The sequence below is a fragment of the Centroberyx affinis genome, unplaced genomic scaffold, assembly GCF_046629955.1.
Source record: "Centroberyx affinis isolate AG114_WGS23_722 - 3 ecotype Tasmania unplaced genomic scaffold, CSIRO-AGI_Caff_v1 ptg002635l_1, whole genome shotgun sequence".
Taxonomy (NCBI): Eukaryota; Metazoa; Chordata; class Actinopteri; order Beryciformes; family Berycidae; genus Centroberyx; species Centroberyx affinis.
The window spans coordinates 326,560-345,165 of NW_027280828.1; the positions used below are offsets into that span (position 1 = coordinate 326,560).

At 41.3% G+C, this 18,606-nt stretch overlaps 2 protein-coding genes across 10 annotated transcripts; both read left to right on the forward strand.

Moving 5' to 3' along the window:
- The first annotated feature begins 974 nt into the window (after positions 1–974).
- mtmr2 (myotubularin related protein 2) lies at positions 975–8,801 on the forward strand. Of its 5 annotated transcripts, none has more exons than XM_071534895.1 (16): positions 975–1,209; positions 1,540–1,645; positions 1,748–1,771; positions 1,903–1,966; positions 2,156–2,250; positions 2,328–2,432; positions 2,783–2,887; positions 2,978–3,061; positions 3,420–3,569; positions 3,664–3,852; positions 4,070–4,255; positions 4,407–4,613; positions 5,045–5,137; positions 5,231–5,344; positions 5,689–5,865; positions 6,616–8,801. In XM_071534895.1, exons 1-16 carry the CDS (start codon positions 1,130–1,132, stop codon positions 6,778–6,780), a joined length of 1,944 nt encoding a protein of 647 aa, XP_071390996.1. In that variant the 5' UTR covers positions 975–1,129; the 3' UTR covers positions 6,781–8,801. The 5 variants fall into 5 exon arrangements, with proteins under 5 accessions (XP_071390996.1, XP_071390998.1, XP_071390997.1 ...); XM_071534897.1 differs by having other exon boundaries at positions 2,331–2,432; XM_071534896.1 differs by having other exon boundaries at positions 1,543–1,645.
- Positions 8,802–10,608: 1,807 nt separating this feature from the next.
- Positions 10,609–17,669, forward strand: fam76b (family with sequence similarity 76 member B). 5 transcript variants are annotated; one of them, XM_071534908.1, is made up of 10 exons: positions 10,609–11,104; positions 12,662–12,726; positions 12,856–12,910; positions 13,077–13,232; positions 13,326–13,510; positions 13,708–13,758; positions 13,893–13,970; positions 14,143–14,278; positions 14,384–14,485; positions 16,519–17,669. In XM_071534908.1, the coding sequence occupies exons 1-10, from the start codon at positions 11,018–11,020 to the stop codon at positions 16,606–16,608; spliced, it is 1,005 nt and encodes a 334-aa protein (XP_071391009.1). In that variant the 5' UTR covers positions 10,609–11,017; the 3' UTR covers positions 16,609–17,669. The 5 variants fall into 5 exon arrangements, with proteins under 5 accessions (XP_071391009.1, XP_071391010.1, XP_071391011.1 ...); XM_071534909.1 differs by having other exon boundaries at positions 14,146–14,278; XM_071534910.1 differs by lacking the exon at positions 13,708–13,758.
- Positions 17,670–18,606: the final 937 nt, after the last annotated feature.

The following is an 18,606-nucleotide window of genomic DNA, read 5'->3' on the forward strand; positions in this document are numbered from 1 at the left end:
ATGTAATGCTTTTTGCAGACCATGGATGTTTATGAAGACTTTCACCCAATTAAAATTTTCACTTTTCAAGATGAAACGGTCTCACATCAAAGGTTATCTGACTCAACGATTGGCATTATCATGTTGTCAAAGGTGCTGTGAAAGTCTTCAGGATAGTTTAAAAAACACATCAATTGAGGGCATTTTTCAACTTAATTAGCATATGCAAAATCAGAAGAACAGCTTCACTCAGTCCATTAACCAATACAAAACAATACATTGAGACGAGACTATTGTCTCAATATTGTGCTATTGTAATACTAACTATTGCAAAAAGACAACAAATGTTGTATATTTGAACATACAATAGCCTATATGACATAAAAACACATTCACATGTTAATTGTTATTGTTACATAAAACCTTTTGCTGTTGCTGTTGGGTCCTTAGAAGCTAAATAGTATTGAAATGTGAAAAGGTAAATGTGCAGGACCTATGAAATTGTCACAGAAAGATGCTGTAGGATGAAGCACTGTTACAGCGCTCAATGTGCTCACATGCAGTAATATCAAAATAATCTAACATCTTAAAAATGTTTCTAATTATGTACGATATTTTAACAAATTCACGATGTTTTGCATGTTCTCTCACTTCTAGTTTCACTAGTTTTTCTACTAGAATTTACTATAATAGTGAGATACCGAGATATAACGCTTAAGGGACAAGGAGCATGGAATCCAAGTGATGGTAAAAAATGATGTGCATAAGATTTATCTAATAAATTAATTAAACAGCAAGTAGTTTGATTTCTAAAATAAAACATTAACCAAAAACGACTACTTTTATTATCTGTCATTTAAGAACAAAGGGACTTTAATGCATTCACTACTCGTATTTACGATTGTCTTTGAAGGCAGCATGCCATAAAATGACGGTTGAGGCGGCAGGGGGCGCCATCTCCAATCAACTCATTGTTGTGACCACGGCTAGGGAGGCTGGGAAAAGATGGCAGCTTCCTATTCTTTGTGGGGATTAACTTTAGTCAGAGAACTGATTTAAAGCATTCACCAGTGGGTATCCAGAATTTCCTTCTCATACTTTGAATTCGCAATAACGTTACTCAATATTCAAATACTTTTACAAGCAGAACATGGAGAAGAGTGGAAGCGTCGACAGTTTGGGCTCGAAGCGCTCCTCTTCCAGACAGCCAAGTGTTGATTCATTGTCCAGGTAACTCCACGCTCTTTACGCTAGCTAAATTTACAAATTAACGAGAGGAGGTTATTGATGAATATATGAACGAGTCAGTCGATCAATATGTCTAAATCTAATGTGACATTTGGTGTAACCATTCAACGCTGGCTTTTACTAGCTGTCACGGAACGTTAACGTTGAAACAATTTAGCTAGCGGGTGTCTGGTGATGCTGACAGTAACTTAACTTACAGTTTCTCCCAAAAAAGGAGAAAAACACCATTGCGTAACGCAGTGAAAAATGCCAGCTATGGTAACTCCTATTCAAAACAACAGTTTCTTTATGCCAATGTGATGTTATTTTTAGCAGCACTTCCACGTCTCGGTCTGATAGGTCTGCCCAGGCCAAGCCACCCTCTGCAATGTCCTCTGACTCTGTGTCCACCTCTACAGAGCTCTCTCCTGAGCTGAGGGTCAGTAGCCTGTCTGTAGTGTAATCTGCTGCATTAGCTGTGCTTCATCAAAGCCATTATGATGATGACTAATGCACGACTCTCTCCTCCTCCCCCCTTCAGGTTAGGCCCAAAGCTCCTGCCAAGGTATCTCGTCTCCTAATCACAAAGAAAATGCTACCTGTCCTTGAATGATGTTTTATGGTAAAGCTGTGACTAGTCTGATGTAGCCACACATCAAGTCTCCAAGTCTAAGTTGTATCAAATGTATCCCACAGGTGCTTAGAGATTCAGTCAAAGAGGAACCACAGTTGCTTCCAAATGAAACTGTGCAAGACATGGGTAGGATTTTTCTTTGCTGCAGTCAGCTATCAAACATATAATCAAAATGGCATGTGTGTATATCCATTCTCCATATCCATGATTAAAGCAATTTGCATTTGTTGCATTGTTATTTTAATAGTGCTTTATTTAAATAGTGAGTAACTACTCATAGTGGTTAAATTGAGACATGTTTGTTTTGTTTCATAGCCAAAGATGTCACCTATTTCTGTCCTTTCACTGGACCACTGAGAGGAACGCTGACTGTCACCAACTACAGGCTTTTCTTCAAATGCATGGACAGGGTATGCTTGCTGATTTTAAAGAAACTGAATATTTAGAATATGTATTTTGGTTTTATTAATGTGTTACTGATTTCTAGGAGCCAGCATTTGTGCTGGACCTGCCCCTTGGGGTGGTGAGTCGTGTGGAAAAGATTGGAAGCGCATCGAGCCGTGGTGACGTGTCCTATGGACTTGTTTGCAAGGTGGGAAAGCCATAGAAATGGTCTGGAATAGCCACAGTTGTTTGACTTGGAGGCTAAGTTGCAACACCAGGGGCCAGTAGTATAAACCTTTGCTTAGATTCAACGCTAAATAACTGTCTGCACACAGAGAGGGAAACGGGTACGCACAGATTCTCTGAGATTTTATAAAGCACAGTGTACGCAACAGTGTCATAAATCACAGTCATTGTGAAACTGAGCGTATGAACAAGCTTTATGTCCACACAGTAGATCAGAACTCTTGACAGCAGTAAGGACACTACTTGTGTTGTAAACTGGCAAATCCCTGCATATTTACATACATGACCTGACCATGATCTCCCTATCTCCAGGATATGCGTAATCTGCGGTTTGCACACAAGCAGATGGACGACTCACTCAGGAAGTCAATTTTTGAAATCCTGATGAAATTTGCGTTTCCTGTTTCCAATGGGCTGGTGAGTGAGTCAATAGTCTCAGCCACTGTTTCTGACTGTGTAGCTCTGCACTAAAGACCAACTGATGATTTTCTCTCTTCTTCTCCCTAGCAAATCTTTTCCTTTGAATATGGGCAAGTCTTTCCTGAAAATGGATGGAAGGTGTATGACGCTCTCTCTGAATACAAGAGACAGGTATATAAAATTACCCATTAATGACTGTCATTAGATTTTACCTTTTTAGAATAAAATGTGTTTGGTATCCTGCATTTTATGTAATTAACCTAAATTTTGAAAACAGCCTTGTAGCGGAGACCAAACTAGCTTGTTATGAGTGGTTCCAACTAATTTGTGGGACGAATAGTGGAATGATAAAGCTATCTTATTCCACACAGACTTTTTTCAGGCGGATAATTACTCTTTCAAAGCAAAATGTTTTGAAGTAACGATGCAGGACGTTGGTGATTGGTAAGAAGTGCCATGTGCCAAGGATTCCCTTTAAATGTTATAGAAAGCTGTGACATTGGTTGCATGTGTTTGTTTTTTTTGGAAGGGTATACCCAATGAAAGCTGGAGGATGACAAAAGTAAATGACCACTATGAGCTGTGCGACACCTACCCATCAACCCTTGTGGTGCCTGTCAACATACCAGACGAAGAGGTGAAGAGAGTGGCTGCCTTCAGGGCCAAGGGGAGGGTACCTGTAAGTGACCTTTCTTCAGCATCACTGTAATTATCCTCTCTTATGTAGCTGGTTAGCGGGACGGTCTGTGGTGACGCTTTCTTGTCCTGTACAGGTGTTGTCATGGATCCATCCAGAGAGCCAGGCTACAGTGACCCGGTGCAGTCAGCCCATGGTTGGGGTGAATGGGAAGCGGAGCAAAGAGGATGAGAAGTACCTCCAGGCCATTATGGACGCTAACGCTCAGTCCCATAAGCTCTTCATATTTGATGCCAGGCCCAGTGTCAACGCCGCTGCCAACAAGGTTTATTAATCTCTTTAACATGATTTTGAAAAGATGTAGTCATATTTAGAAGAAAGCTATTACAATAACATGTGATACTTTATTGATCCCTGTAGCTGGTAGGGATTCAGTGTCTTGCTCTAGGACACTTGAGCAACAGGGCTTGAACCTGGGTCGTCCGGTTGAGGAACAGTCTCTCTAACATCAGGCCGCTCCATCTCCACTTAATTTTTTCCAGATGAAAGGGGGTGGATATGAAAGTGAGGATGCTTATCAGAACGCTGAGCTGGTGTTCTTGGATATTCATAATATCCATGTGATGAGGGAGTCGCTCCGCAAGCTGAAGGACGTGGTCTACCCCAACATCGAGGAATCCCATTGGCTCTCCAATCTTGAGTCCACTCATTGGCTTGAGCACATCAAGGTGAGCACAAAGATGGACCGCTGTAATTGTGAATTGGAAGAGGGACGAGGGTCGAAATGAAGATGCGCTAACTCCTAGCCTTTTGACTAAGCTGTGTGTGTATGTGTGTTTTTGTGTGTGTGTGTGTGTGTGTGTGTGTGTGTGTGTGTAGCTGATCCTGGCAGGAGCGCTGAGGATTGCAGACAAGGTGGAGTCTGGCAAAACATCAGTAGTGGTACACTGCAGCGATGGCTGGGACCGCACAGCCCAGCTCACCTCCTTGGCCATGCTAATGCTGGACGGTTACTACCGCACCATTCGCGGCTTCGAGGTGCTGCTGGAGAAGGAGTGGCTGAGCTTTGGCCACCGCTTCCAGCTGGTAAACAAGCTCTCACAGTTCCTTTATATATGTATTACAACTTTTGGGCCATAATTATGATTATGCTGCTTCCAAAAGTCCTGCCTAAGGTCATGTTAAGTCTCCCACAATCCCATAAGTCGTCAAAGGTGGGCACTTGAGTGTTATATATTTGGATCTAGTGTTATACTGGGACACAGTGCTGTCATGGAAAGTACTTCATGATTACCAATAGTTTAGAGTTAAGGAAATGGCTGTTTCAGGTATTTTAAAGAGTGAATGTTGCCTCAGTTTCAGAGTGGGCAACAGACATGCATCCCTGCTGTGAGGCACTTAAGTTTTCTTTTTCTTTAACCATCACATCTGTGGTCTCCACTGCTTTTTTTCTTCTTTTGTCTGACTTTTCCAGTCGCATCACTGATTGTCCTTTCTTCTTGCCTCCCTTCTCTCAGCGGATCGGTCATGGTGATAAAAACCATACAGATGCAGATCGCTCACCTGTTTTTATTCAGTTCATGGACTGTGTTTGGCAAATGACCCGCCAGGTAAGCAGTACTACCTGGCACTGAGGTGGACAAAAAAATTCTTTAGCATAACATGATCTTTTAAGGACATTAATGAAACTGTTTTCACTTAAGTTTCCAGCAGCCTTTGAGTTCAATGAATACTTCCTGGTAACCATCCTGGACCACCTGTACAGCTGCCTGTTTGGGACGTTCTTGTGTAACAGCGAACAGCAGAGGGTGAAGGAAGTAAGAGCATCTTTTTTTCTAAGTGTTTTGAATGTGTAATTGTGGTTGCTGACACACAAGTGGGAATTAGTTTAGAATATATGTGGTCTGGCATGATCATTTCAGGTTCAAGACTTTGTTGTCCCTCATGGGAAGTTTGGCTTGCAGCACAGCATATGAAGCTGCACATAATCCCAATAAACCAAATACAAAACCATTGAAGACGCTGCAAAACAGAACAATGACAAGAATAGTAGACTGGCTAGGGAAGTGACAGTATGGAGTGGAGAGTCTGTCTGTTACAGTTAAGCAGATTTGCAGCACATTAGTGTTATAACCACAACACCTTTTCTGTTTTTTGACAGGAGATTCCCAAGAGGACGGTGTCCTTGTGGTCCTATATTAACAGCCAGCTGGAGGAGTTTTCCAACCCTTTGTATGTGAACTACTCCAACCATGTGCTGTTCCCTGTCGTCAGCTTACGTCACCTGGAGCTTTGGGTGGGCTACTACATCCGTTGGAACCCTCGCATGAGGCCTCAGGTATGTTAAAGCAGCCTCTTAAATGTTTATTAGCTGTGTGAGTGTCCTAATGTCAATGTCCTACCTGGAAAATTGCTCCATTCTAGTGATTAAAGCAATATTCCACTTAGTTTTAACATGGGAGTTATTTGGCACTTGACCGCCATGAAAACCAGAATATAAACTAATCACCGAGATCGGATGTAGCTGGATGTGTTTGTAGCGGTCAGATTTTTACTTCCCATTCATTTGAATGAGGCCACGAAAATAGAATGAAAACTGGCATTTAATAAATTTGTGAACAGATTAAACAACAGATCCCACTACTGTGATTTTCAATTGACTGTGGGTCCAACGTTTTAGAACATAATTTCACCATATAGCATTTTTATTGATAGAAGAGAACATAGTGGAGGGATACCATTTAGGAGAGACCGGAACTACTTTCATTTTTAAATACTAATTTTAGTGTAAACCAAGAATAGAAATGCAAAATGACGACAGACCCAGGACTGCTTTGTTGTCTTAAAAGCAGGATCTGTTATTGAATCTGTTCACAAACGTGTTAAATGTTCGTTTTCAGCCTATTTTTGTGGCCTCAGTCAAATTAATGGGAAGTCAAAATCTTAACGCTATAAACTCAAAAAATGTTTTCATGGCGGTGAAGTGCCAAATAACTCCCATGTTAAAACTAAGTGGAATATTGCTTTAAGCCTTACTATCTGGATCATAGGAAAACACATTTTTGTCTTTTTTACTTTATTTTTCCAGGAACCTGTGCACCAACGCTACAAGGAGCTGCTGGCGAAGCGTGCCGAGCTACAGAAGAGGGTGGAGGAGCTACAGCGAGAGGTGACCAATCGCTCGGCTTCCTCTTCCTCAGAGCGGGCAGGCTCGCCCACACGCTCCATCACCCCAGTGCAGACCTTTGTTTGACATGACTTGACCTAGGGATGTGCCCACAAGCTGAATCCCATCTCCAAGAAGGTGCCATACCCATAGTAACCAGTAGGCCCCACCAGAGAGGATTTGTGTGACAAACCCCCTCTTAGGGTGACACACTGCTTTAGTAAGCCACTACCAAAAGTCCGGTGAAGCAGATTGCTGGCCTTGCATCTCTCACAGAGGAGGTCCTATAGCGTCTGCTTGCAACAGGACCGTCTGTGTCTCAGACCACTTGACTACAGCCATACTCTACTCCTCTTCCAGGGTTGAGAGGACACGCAACCTGATTAGATGAGTACGCTTTAGCATATCGGCCTACCTACAATCAGTGTTGATAGTTTTTCAAGTTATTAGTACACTAAAATATTACTCGGGTAAATCTAAGTATGCCTTATACACTTTATAGGAACATTCAGTTCATTCCCTACTTTGCAAAGGTGTGATAGATATTTGTTTGAAAGCCATGGTAAAAAATGGTAAAGCAATTGTGAAGATGTATATTCCTACAAAAAATATTTTGAGGTCAGAACACTAGTACTAGAAACTACTAAATGGCTTTGGATTGAATTGAGAATGTAGCTAAAGGGCTTGAGTGTTACTTTGCTTCTTCTGTTAGAAAATAGTAATTGGGCGCTTTAAAAAAAAAACGGGGTCTTCTTCTTAAGTCAATGCATTCAGAATGTTGTGACCAAATATGTATGATTGTTTATATGCATACATAGTGTGTTATGTACGACATTCCTCTCATTGAATAATTTGAGTTGTGTAAGGTTCCTTTTTCTAACTCATTAACATAATTTATTATCCTGTAGTCCAGACTTGTATTTATAATTCGCAGCCATGCTCTGTCTCTTAGTCATATAGTGAGTGAAGATGTTCTCAAGCAATAGTGAGCTACACAGGATAGGCAATAGCGCATTTGTTCCAGTTAATGGTCATTTACTCAAAATGTTGATGTGTGAGCATTTCTTGCTCATGCTCAATAAAGTTGGGATCAGACAATATGTAATTTATTTTATGGGTAGCAGGAGTTACACAACTAATTTGTTTTGGGTGTTTTTTCACTGCATGATTGATAATGAATCATAATGATTGTGAATTATTATCTGTGCCTTGTTTTGAACGATGGCTAGAATAATACTCAAGACAATGGTGTGCATACTTTTAGTTGCTAAAGTTAAACAATTAATACAGTGATGAGTCTGTATTTCTTCTGCTTATGTGAATACTTGAAACAAAGACAGGAGTCAACTAGGAGTGAGTATGGTTTGTTACATCAGCGCGTTGTGAACACAAAACCCTCTAGGCTATTTGTAGAGTTCGATGGGGACGCTGTATGTTGTTGAAATGAAAGCAGAAGCCCAATGACATTAGTAGCAAATATCTTTAGTTAAAATCTTAGCCTAAAATATATCATCAAGAGTGCCTTCTTTTATGAATGAAGGAAAATAAAAGTGTGACTTAGAAGTATGAAAATTAAAGTGTGACTGTGCTGGAGATGAACATTGGGCTGTGATGGCTCTGAAAACATTAGCCTGGCTGTATTCAGTCTGTTTCAGGCTTATACCTAAATATTAGACATTTAGATGTTGGCTCCTTTTCACAGATATTGTCATCCATCACATTGATAAATGGGCTCTAAAACATGCATTGCCCCTTAACATGCTTCTTATCCAAATATGACTTTTCTGCATTTCATTTATGCCTATTATTTAAAAGGTACATCTCTATTATCAGCAATATTAGATTGCTCTTTCCCTTGAAAACTGAAAATTGTTTGTTAAACCATGACAACTTTCCCTTCACAGTTTATGCAAAACAGTTCTTATTAGATGTATTTTTTTGCAATATCTTTCAGGCATCAGGGAGACTGCACTGCCATACGCACTTCATTACTTCAAAACTTGTTTTCAGCAATTAATGTACTGCAGGCAGCAGCTGGTCTTCTATTCTTCACTGCTACTAAAATGTCAAACAACTGCAAAAATGTAATAGAATTATAAATTAATAAAAGTCTTAATCTTATAGTCAAATGTATGGGAAGGTGTGCAGCTCTTTTCATTGTGATCATCTACAAAGGTTGTTGGGGAAACACTCTTGGCATAAATGTATGTTGTTCTATGATTTTTCACAGGTTTTCATTGTGGTCTAGCAAGGCTTTTATGAGAAATCAAGCCTACACCTGCTTCTTTGTTGCTAGTTAATTAGCAAGTGATTCCAGGGAGTCATGCAAAGACATGTCTTTCAAATTTAAACATAAGTGGTGCCCAGAAGACAAAGGATATGAGCCAGCAGAGAAAAGAAAAGGGCCATGCACACACCCTCTGATGGGAACAGGAAGACAGTGGCTTTCCTAAAGGCCTGGATATGCTTCCTCAGAACTGCTTCTGAGAACCTCCCAAAACCTCCCAACCCCTACTATCTGGCACTTCTGTCCCCTTTAATCATCACACCAAATAGCATAAAGCTGATTTGCATCCTAGAATGCTCTTGGTGTAGATTCACAGGCATGAATATAAAGACTTGACTGTGATAGTACCGGCTTTACTTCTCTTCTCAAGGCTTTGAGCTTGATGAGGAGAAGGGTAAAGATGTGAAAATGATGTTGTCAGCTCAGCACCTGCATCGCTGCTCAGAACTGGCCATGGAAGCAGGTGAACTATTGGTGGTAAACTTGCCAAATAAACGATGTAGTGATAAAAGATTTGCAGCCTAGATCTTGACGTGTCACCTTTAGTTGCAGAACTGGTACTGCGGACCGCCATGCTGCCAAGGTGCAAGGTAGCCTTCACCCCGTCACCTTGCCTCTGATCACCCCAGAAGCATCCTGACCCGTCTGCCCTCTGCCCCATGTGCTGTAGAGCTTCACGTCCCACCCTGGTTATTGGCAAAGAAGACGTTTACAGTAGAATTAGAGTTAGGATACTCATGAGAATAGGTACAGTATATTCCCAACACAGTCCCATAATAATGTGATACTTGATTGATCATCCAATTTTGACCCCTCCACACAGAGGTCAGAGGTTACGGTCAGGTGCGTCCCTGGAGCCACTGGGGAATCAGAGTTCCACCAGAGCAATGTATGAGTCTTTCCCAAGACTGATAGACCTGGTGGAATAATTTAAGTACTGAAGGGCCTGGCAGCTGCAATGGAGCGTAAACAAAGAGAAATACTTTATCAGTCAAAATAGAGCAAGAGTACAAGGGCCCTGTGGATCCAACTGGTTTTGGAGATAAAGGTAAACAATTCAATACGGCTAGGGATTGAAACTCCAGAGATATTCAGATCACACTGCAGTTAAACAGTGATTGTAGCCTCCAAACTGCATTAATGCAGGAGGTTTGAAAATTAACAGGCTTCAAAAGAATAGAGGGTTCTGGTTTGAAAAATCAGTAATTAAAAAAATAATGTCCACAAGGTAAGCAGGCTGGGATATTAGCACCAGCGTCCATATGCTTGTAGATTTGGCTGTGGCTGGTTAATTTGTCGACTCTACCCGTTACTTTAGGAACTAGCAATTATTTTGAAGGGGTTTTATGTTCCAAAATATTTTGGCTTGTAAAATAGAGTATGAATTTAGAACAGTTTGATTTGATAGTAGTAGGTTCAGATGTCACCTTTTTATAAAAGTGGATGTCTCGCTTTGGAAACAAACTCTTCTAGGTCATAAATTGTAATTATGTACAAGTACAAGTTAACTTTGAATTCAGATCCGTGATTGGCTGCGCCGTTCAAAATGTGAATCCCGCGGACGGATGTTGTGTCGCGATAGGTTTTCCTTTCTTGTGGAGCCGTGGGCCACTTCCGGTTACATGACGACGGCGTTGATACAAAAAGAGAGAAGGAAAACAGGAAAATACCTTTCTTGGCAAGAACACTGGAAACTTAATATAAATAGTCGCATTTGTAGTAACTGATTACTTAAATGCCAGCATAGCTAACTATCGATCTCGAGTCATTCTGGTCCGCCAACGCATCAGCAGACGGAGATCATAGATATTTGGAGTTTATTGTTCTTCGCCTGCTGCCCAGGTCGCTCTAGCTAAGCTATTTCTGGGCTACCTAACGCTAACTAGCTAGCTAGCTAGCTAACGTTAGTTGCCGACACAGTGTGCTCTTAGCTCTTGATTAGCTCACTGCTGGAAAGGAAATAGCAACGTTAAGCCACCCAATTTGTAGCTGGGCTCTGCTAGCCTGTTTTAGCTCGGTGACTTTTGTTGGGTGAGGATGGCAACGTCGGCTCTGTACGCCTGTACGAAGTGTAACCAGCGGTACCCTTTCGAAGAACTGTCGCAGGGGCAGCAACTGTGCAAGGTTTGGGAGTGTGTGTGTGTGTGCGGGTGACTGCCAACAAGACACAGCTCGTCAGTAAACCTTGCCCATACCCTAGGCTTTAACACACAGAATGGAGGAATCTGCGGTGATATTTCCGACTGTCCTCTATATTTGGATGTGTTGGTGTTCCGCCAGGCAGTAGTCTGCGTGCTTCAGATTATGTAACAGCTTTTATCTTTCCAACCTGGAAACGCTAATGCTATGATGGTAACCTTGTTTAGATAATGCCACAAGGCCATGCTGTCCATTTGTTAAAGAGCAATAACGCATTAAAGCCATATATTTTTCAGCTGAACATCTATGTATTTGTCTATGAGACGCTGTAAGACAATATTCTGGTCGAAACTGCCATTACTGTGCATTTTGAGGATTTTTAAAGTTTCGTCAAAAATACCAACTTGTTGCTCTTACAGTGTTTCAAATCTTGAATTGCCTTTCTTCTGGACAGACGATTGTATAGATGCACGAGTTAACAGTATATAGCTATTAAAACTGAAGCCAAAAACAGGAAATTATATAAGAAACGATTATTTTTCTACAAGATAGCACCATCACGTCCATTACATGCACAGACACTATCAGGAATGTGGCCAGCAGAATTATTGAGAAAAGTGGCATTAGTTGCCTATTTGTAAGTGTGCCCCTTGCAAAACATGTTCTGGGCAAATTTTAATTACGCACAGAACTAATGGCACATCACTTCAGGGTTAATCTGCAGTTTAAGTCGCCCCCTTTGGCCATGCTTAAGAAAAGACAGTGTTGGAGGCTTCATTACCACCCATACTCTGTCTCTGCTAACAAGCCGTCTGTTCCCACGTTCCTTTATTCCAACTGTCAATCTGCACTGTTGCTTCTTTCAAAATGGCAATGGAGGTGGAGAACTGCCAAAACAGACAGTGGCATCACTCTATAAATGTCCTGCTGGCTCTTTTGGAGACTTTTCTTTTTTCTTTCTTTTTTTGGGGGATATGTTGAAGGACAACTTTTCTTTCTACAGGAATGTTAAAGCACAGGGTCAGCTGCAAAACCTGGAGCTGACAGGGACTTACGGTCTTGCTCAAGGACACTTCAGCAGGCTGGATGCTTGATGTCACAGGGGCTTAAACCCTGCTCCCTGTGTTTTAGGGAAGGTGTCCTCCCTTCTCCCTACCTTTTTTAAGTTTGTGTATAAACAATGACTCATTTTCACTAATTGGAGGCCAAACAGTTGGCAAAAAGCCACAAAAAGGCTTTAGTATTCTTTAGCATGTACCAGTTTTGAGCAGACACTATGGGCTGAGCGACTTGAAACCTCATCACACATGAGGGCGTGTACACATTCCTTTTCATTACAACTCTTGCTCACTTACACTGTGCTCTCAGTGTCGCTCTTGACTCAAAGTCTCTTAGATTTAGAGTCTCTTAGACAACAACTTGTGAGGCGGCTGGTTTCTGGTGTCCCCATTAGACATGTAATTGCATAATTTACATGTCAATGTTGTCAGCAGATTTCCATGAGAAAAAAACACTAATATTTATTCCTTTTTTTTACCATAGGAGTGTCGCATCGCTCATCCAATAGTGAAGTGCACATACTGCAGATCTGAGTTTCAGCAGGAAAGGTGAGACTCGTCGACACTGGCTGCACCTAGTGGTGACTCTCAGCCTGTATTTATCCAGGTATGGTGACATTCTTTACATTTGTGTCATTTGTCTTTGCCGTAATGGACTGATATGTTTTCCCTTTACAGTAAAACAAATACAATCTGCAAGAAATGTGCCCAGAACGTCAAACAATTTGGGACAGTGAGTGATATGTTTCCCTTGTTTTCTTTTTAAACATTACATGAAAGTTTTAACTGCCGTTGTATTTGGTGATTCCAGTTGTATTCAGTACATATGTTTTAAGTCCGATTATGTTGAAGTAGTTTTTTCCCCTTTTAATGTTTGGTCTTTTGTCTTCCCCTTACAGCCCAAACCCTGCCAGTACTGTAACATCATTGCAGCTTTTATAGGGACAAAGTGCCAGCGTTGTACTAACTCAGAAAAGAAATATGGACCTCCGCAGACCTGCGAGCAGTGCAAACAGCAATGCGCCTTTGACCGTAAGGAGGAAGGCAGGAGAAAGGTATATATATACACACATATAGTATATACCCACACAGACTCACTCTCACACGCTTGGGGTAAAGTTGGTCTAACAACCGCTCTGTTGTCTTAGGTGGATGGGAAGCTGCTGTGCTGGCTCTGCACTCTGTCCTACCGCCGTGTCCTGCAGAAGACCAAGGAGCAGAGGAAGGGCTTCGGCTCCTCCAACTCCTCCTCCCTGAACGAGAAAGACCACCACTCCAGACAGCACCATCACCACCACCACCACCAACACAGACACAGCAGCTCTCACCACAAGTAGGTCCTCCTGTTGTGTCGCATTGCTCCCACAGCTCATCTCTGCAGCTACTTAGTCAGACTGTTGATGTTGAATGCAGGGTAGTGAAAGAATTTGAAGAGAACATTGTAGAGAGTTGCTACAATGATGTACTGTATGAACTGAAACGAGCAGTATTGCTGATCTAGCCAACTAACGGCTAACTTATCTTTTACAGACTGAGTGGGAGCTTGAGTCCAGAGCAGGAGCAGGGACTGTGGAAGCAGAGGTAAGACAAACTTTCCCTCTCTCAGAATCACATCTTCAGCTTCTCACTTGACCTGTACAGCGTATTTCAGAAAATGGTAGATGGCTGGAGTTTTTGGGCCCAAGTTGTACATTGCCGTTTGATTTTCTTTGCAGCCATAAATCGTCTTCAATCCAGAAGGAGACTCCAAAGAAGAAACCAAAACTGGAGATGAAGCCATCCAATGGGGACAGGTATGAGAGGTTTTTCAGCTGTCTGGTGAAACATAAGCAACACCACAAGTCTGGCTTTCCTCATATTGTTTGTTGCTTGATACATATAAAGAGAGTTTTTGCTCACATGGGTTGACTGCGCAGCTCAGTATTGACATGTCCTCTTCCTCTCTCTGTCCTCTTCTCCCAACAGTAGTTCCATCACCCAGTCTATGGATTCTGGCGGAACGGACAACTTCATCCTCATCAGCCAGTTGAAGGAGGAAGTAATGTCACTAAAGAGACTCCTGCAGCAAAGGGACCAGACCATTCTAGAGAAGGATCGCAAGGTAGACTGTCTGCCTCGCCTGACCCCTAACTCAAATTAATTAAAACTGCATTACTCATGGCTCCATGAAATCAGTTGATTTACTGATTATGCCTTTCTCTCCTAGCTCACAGAGCTCAAAGCAGACTTTCAATACCAGGAATCCAATATGAGAGTGAAGATGAACAACATGGAGAAAGCACACAAAGAGTCCATGGAACAGCAACAGGTAAGAAACAACATAAGCACACTTGTCATGTCCGGAAAGTACAGATGATGCATGCCAAAGCAAGCTGTTACTTGGAACTTGCTGCCCAAAGACTTATGGGTAAACCTACTGGGGCTTAAATCTACAAAACAAAGCAAATGTCCAATGACAGTGTTACCTATACCACTCATATCCATCCATTCCACTAAAGAGGTGTCAGAAAGCAACAGTTTCCCGTATTGGAGAATATCGGTAGAAGAAATTCAGTGTCTGCAGTGCTGAATTTTTTTCTTTTTGGCTTGGAAAAAGTCCAGATGGTGAAATGTCACCAGAATCTCTTGTCGGGGAGCGATGCTGTCATGAATCCCACTGGAGCCCAAAGGTAACTGTGGGTTCACGCAGTATTCCCTGCTACTCATTCATGAGTTGAATGTAACGGTGGATAAGAGGCAAATGTGTGCCATGAAGAAAGTGATCCAGTGTGTCGTCGTCATATAGCAGCAGCTTCACGTCACAAACTGCTAGCATATAAAACGGCTTGTAGATGAGTTGTTGGTGTCGTAACTGTGGATTAGTATCATTCAATATTGTAGAAATGCAAAGGAAATGTATTACCTTATTTTATTTGAAAGGTCCACAGGTTGCCTAGGGCAACACCCCGAACCTTTCCTCAAAGCAGTATGCAGGACTTAAGCCCTATTCGGACGGCATTCATTTTACAGGGGGAAGAGGCGTTATGTAATCATTACCAAAGTGTCTGTAATTTTAGTCCAGTCCAAATCTGACATGTCAGTCATTTTTACAGACTTTGCGTCCGGTCAAATCCCGGCTTCTTTTACCTCCTCTGAAATGCCCAGTAGAAATGACCTCAGGTGAAACTAGTCCCATCTGAATTGACATCCCTGAAATTGTCATGGACCCTATTCCCACAAGCCAAAGGTGTTTTTTTAACTCAGTCATTTTTCTACAACAAACACTAATTGGGATGTCGAGGTCAGACCCAAAGACTCCACTCTGGTCCAGTTACAACTTTTCTTTGCTTTTGCAGCCACGCTGGATTGTCACTCCCATCTCTGTAATTTTGGAGATGATTTAGAGGTCTCTTATCCCGTGTGAATTGTCCATTAACATTGCAGATGTCCTGTGCTAACAGTTACTTTACACACATTGTCCTGAAAACCGATCCTTCCCAATAGAGTTTATGAGGGCATTTCAGTTTCCAGGGATACATGACTATTACAGGGTGGCCATGTAATAAAACCATTCCATAACAATAGAATACAGCATGATCATGTGTAATTTCCAAATTTGTGTGTGATTTACAGTATTGATCTGTGTCTGTTGTGTCCTGCAAGTACACTTGTGCTATAAAAATCTATTAGCTAAAGTATAGAGCTACAGTTTAAACACTGATATAACTTTGACAGCTGATGCCAAGTCATCAAATACACATCCAGAAGCCCTCTAGACAGGTGCCAGACCAAGTCCCAAACAATTAAGACACAAATGTACTGTCATGCTGAAGAGCAGCCCGTGGTCAAAATATCACTTTTGGTGTTAAAATTAATTTCCTGCAGTGTGAGCCTAACTGTGGACTTAGATTAGAATACAGTCCTAATGACTTCAGTAGTTTCCAGTTTGACCATTCAGGCTGTCGTTTTGTAATATAATTCTAATTCTGTGGTGGACGTGTAATATGTTCATCCATGGCACTAAACGCTATGTATTTGCCAGCTGTTCCAGTTTGTGTTGAGCAATCTAACTGGATAAAGCCAGCCCATGTTAGCTGGCAGCATCTTGTGATGAATATAAATGAATGCTTTGAAATTATAATTTCCTTCAGCTATCTAGTCTGTCTGCAACTGCAGAATTCAAATTGTGTTTGATAGTGGTAGTGATTTAAGATTTCAGGTAAATGTGTGTGGAGCAGTTGGCCAATACAAAATGGTTAGCGTTGCTCATAGTGTTTTCATACATCCTTCCCCTGATACACTGCTGAGAAAGTATCACCCATTATAGTCATTTATAACTCTGTTTACCATTTATTTCCACAGGCTAAGAACAGAGAGCTGATGAAACAAGTGGCTGCCCTCTCCAAGGGGAAAAAGTTTGACCGGACAGGAAGTTCACTGCTCTTACCCTAACAATAGGCCCAGCCGGTAACAACACAAGAGTGGCTTCATTGTTGTAACACTGTGAAAGTCTCCCTCCTGTGTTTCCTCAATCATTGCCATCGACATTGATTATGTTCTTTATTGGTAAAGCCAGAGACCATGTTGTACATGGAAATCAACTGTTGACTCAAACAAAGAGAAACCATCCTCTAAATGTCAACATCTTTTAGATATTTTATGATGACTTTGCCACTGGCTGGGATGTGACTTTGGGAGGAGTGGAGGATGAAGCCCTCGTTTTAACACTGCCGGGCCAAAAAAAAAGCATGGTGTGCATATGTGGATAGCATTCTGTCGACTCCATGTATCCACTTGATTTCTATGGATGTCATGCAATTTATTTATTCAACTGTATTTCTTAGCTTTTTGTTTCCTCACAACATACTCAGAGAATCTCCCACATTTTGGGGTTTTCTTCAATAGCAATTAGTTATATTTTTCTAAATGGACGTGAGTATGGAAGACAAGCTCTCCTTAATGGAGACCCTGCGCAACTTTACAATGTATGCAAACGTGGGAAGGGTGACCGCAGAGTTGCTGCCCAGCAGTAGAGAAGTCTCTCCGTATCAATCTGAAAACAACCGACGAACATTTTGAAAGGCTGTTTGATGGAGAGACACCTCTAGGCTGCCCTCTTTCTCACTGTGTGACAGCTGTAGTGCTTCGCTGTTTCTCTTTAGTGGAACGATTGTAATACTGCATGATTTTACTGCCATATACCGGTTGGCATTGTGGTCTCATGTACTGTAATGTACTTTTAGACTTCTTTTTCCCCCCTCTTTTAATTAGTTTTTTAAGAATCACTTGTAAAGGTATTGCTGGGGTCAGCCATTGTATTTAAACTATTGCTTGTATCTGTTTTAGTGAGTATGTGTATGGTAAGGCCAGTTGAAATTAACACGTCTGTAGAATATGCTTTTTAAAGGAACACACCTTTCACCATGCATTATTGAGCTGGTTTCATACTGTGGCGTACAGGATCACTTTTGTACTTTTTTCCAAACCCAATGTTTTAAAACTATTAAAACTGGCTAAACTAATGTTATTGTGTGTTTTTTATAAACATTAAGCAGGAGTTCTCTGTATTTGAACGTTAATATTGCTTATTATTTACTGTTTAGGGACCATTCTAACCTGTTTTTGTTCCATAGTTATTGTGCACAAAATTGTAGTTTAAAATAGCTGAGTGCATGTTTTCAACAGTAAATAATGTTGGCTTATTTACTACAGTATTACACAGTATATTTTTACTATACACACTATAGTGTTAATGCAAAGATTTTGGCTTGAAGAGCGCACAATGGTAAAATCCACCCAGATAAAAGCCAAGATTATATTGACTTTGGGTTTTATACTGCAGCTTCTTAACCGAGAGAAACTGTTTCTATGGTATTGTGGAACAGTCAAAGTCTGGGATGAACTGAGGCACGGGTGCTTTCAAGGCTAGTAGAGGTCTAGTTATCTGATTATTTGTTGACTGTTTTCAAACATACTGTTTGTATCATCTGCAGTCTAGTGATCACATTCAAAAAGGCAGGATTAAATGTTAGAGAACTCTAAAAATGACCATGAGATATCTTCTGCGTTTATAAATGATCACTGGTAGGTACGACAAGACATCCATGAGAACCAATAATATAGGTTTAACAATTTTCCTTTTGAAACACTAAGAACTGAATACATGTTTTCCATAGTTACCTGGCTAACTGATGAAATATGCCTATCCCCCTGTCAGATCAGAGATGTTTGATCCTACAGCCAACACACTGTATACAGCAGGCATATTTTCATACTCTTGTCATGGTGTCTTTATAACAACTGGATGATGCAACAGAATGCTGAGCTCTTTTTAACCAGAGGAGGCTGGGGGAAATCCTACATATCCTACAGGGAAGAGAAACAGGAAACCGTTTGCAGTTGTGATCCTCACACAAAGCTCACTCTACCCCACCAGGAGGATGCTATACA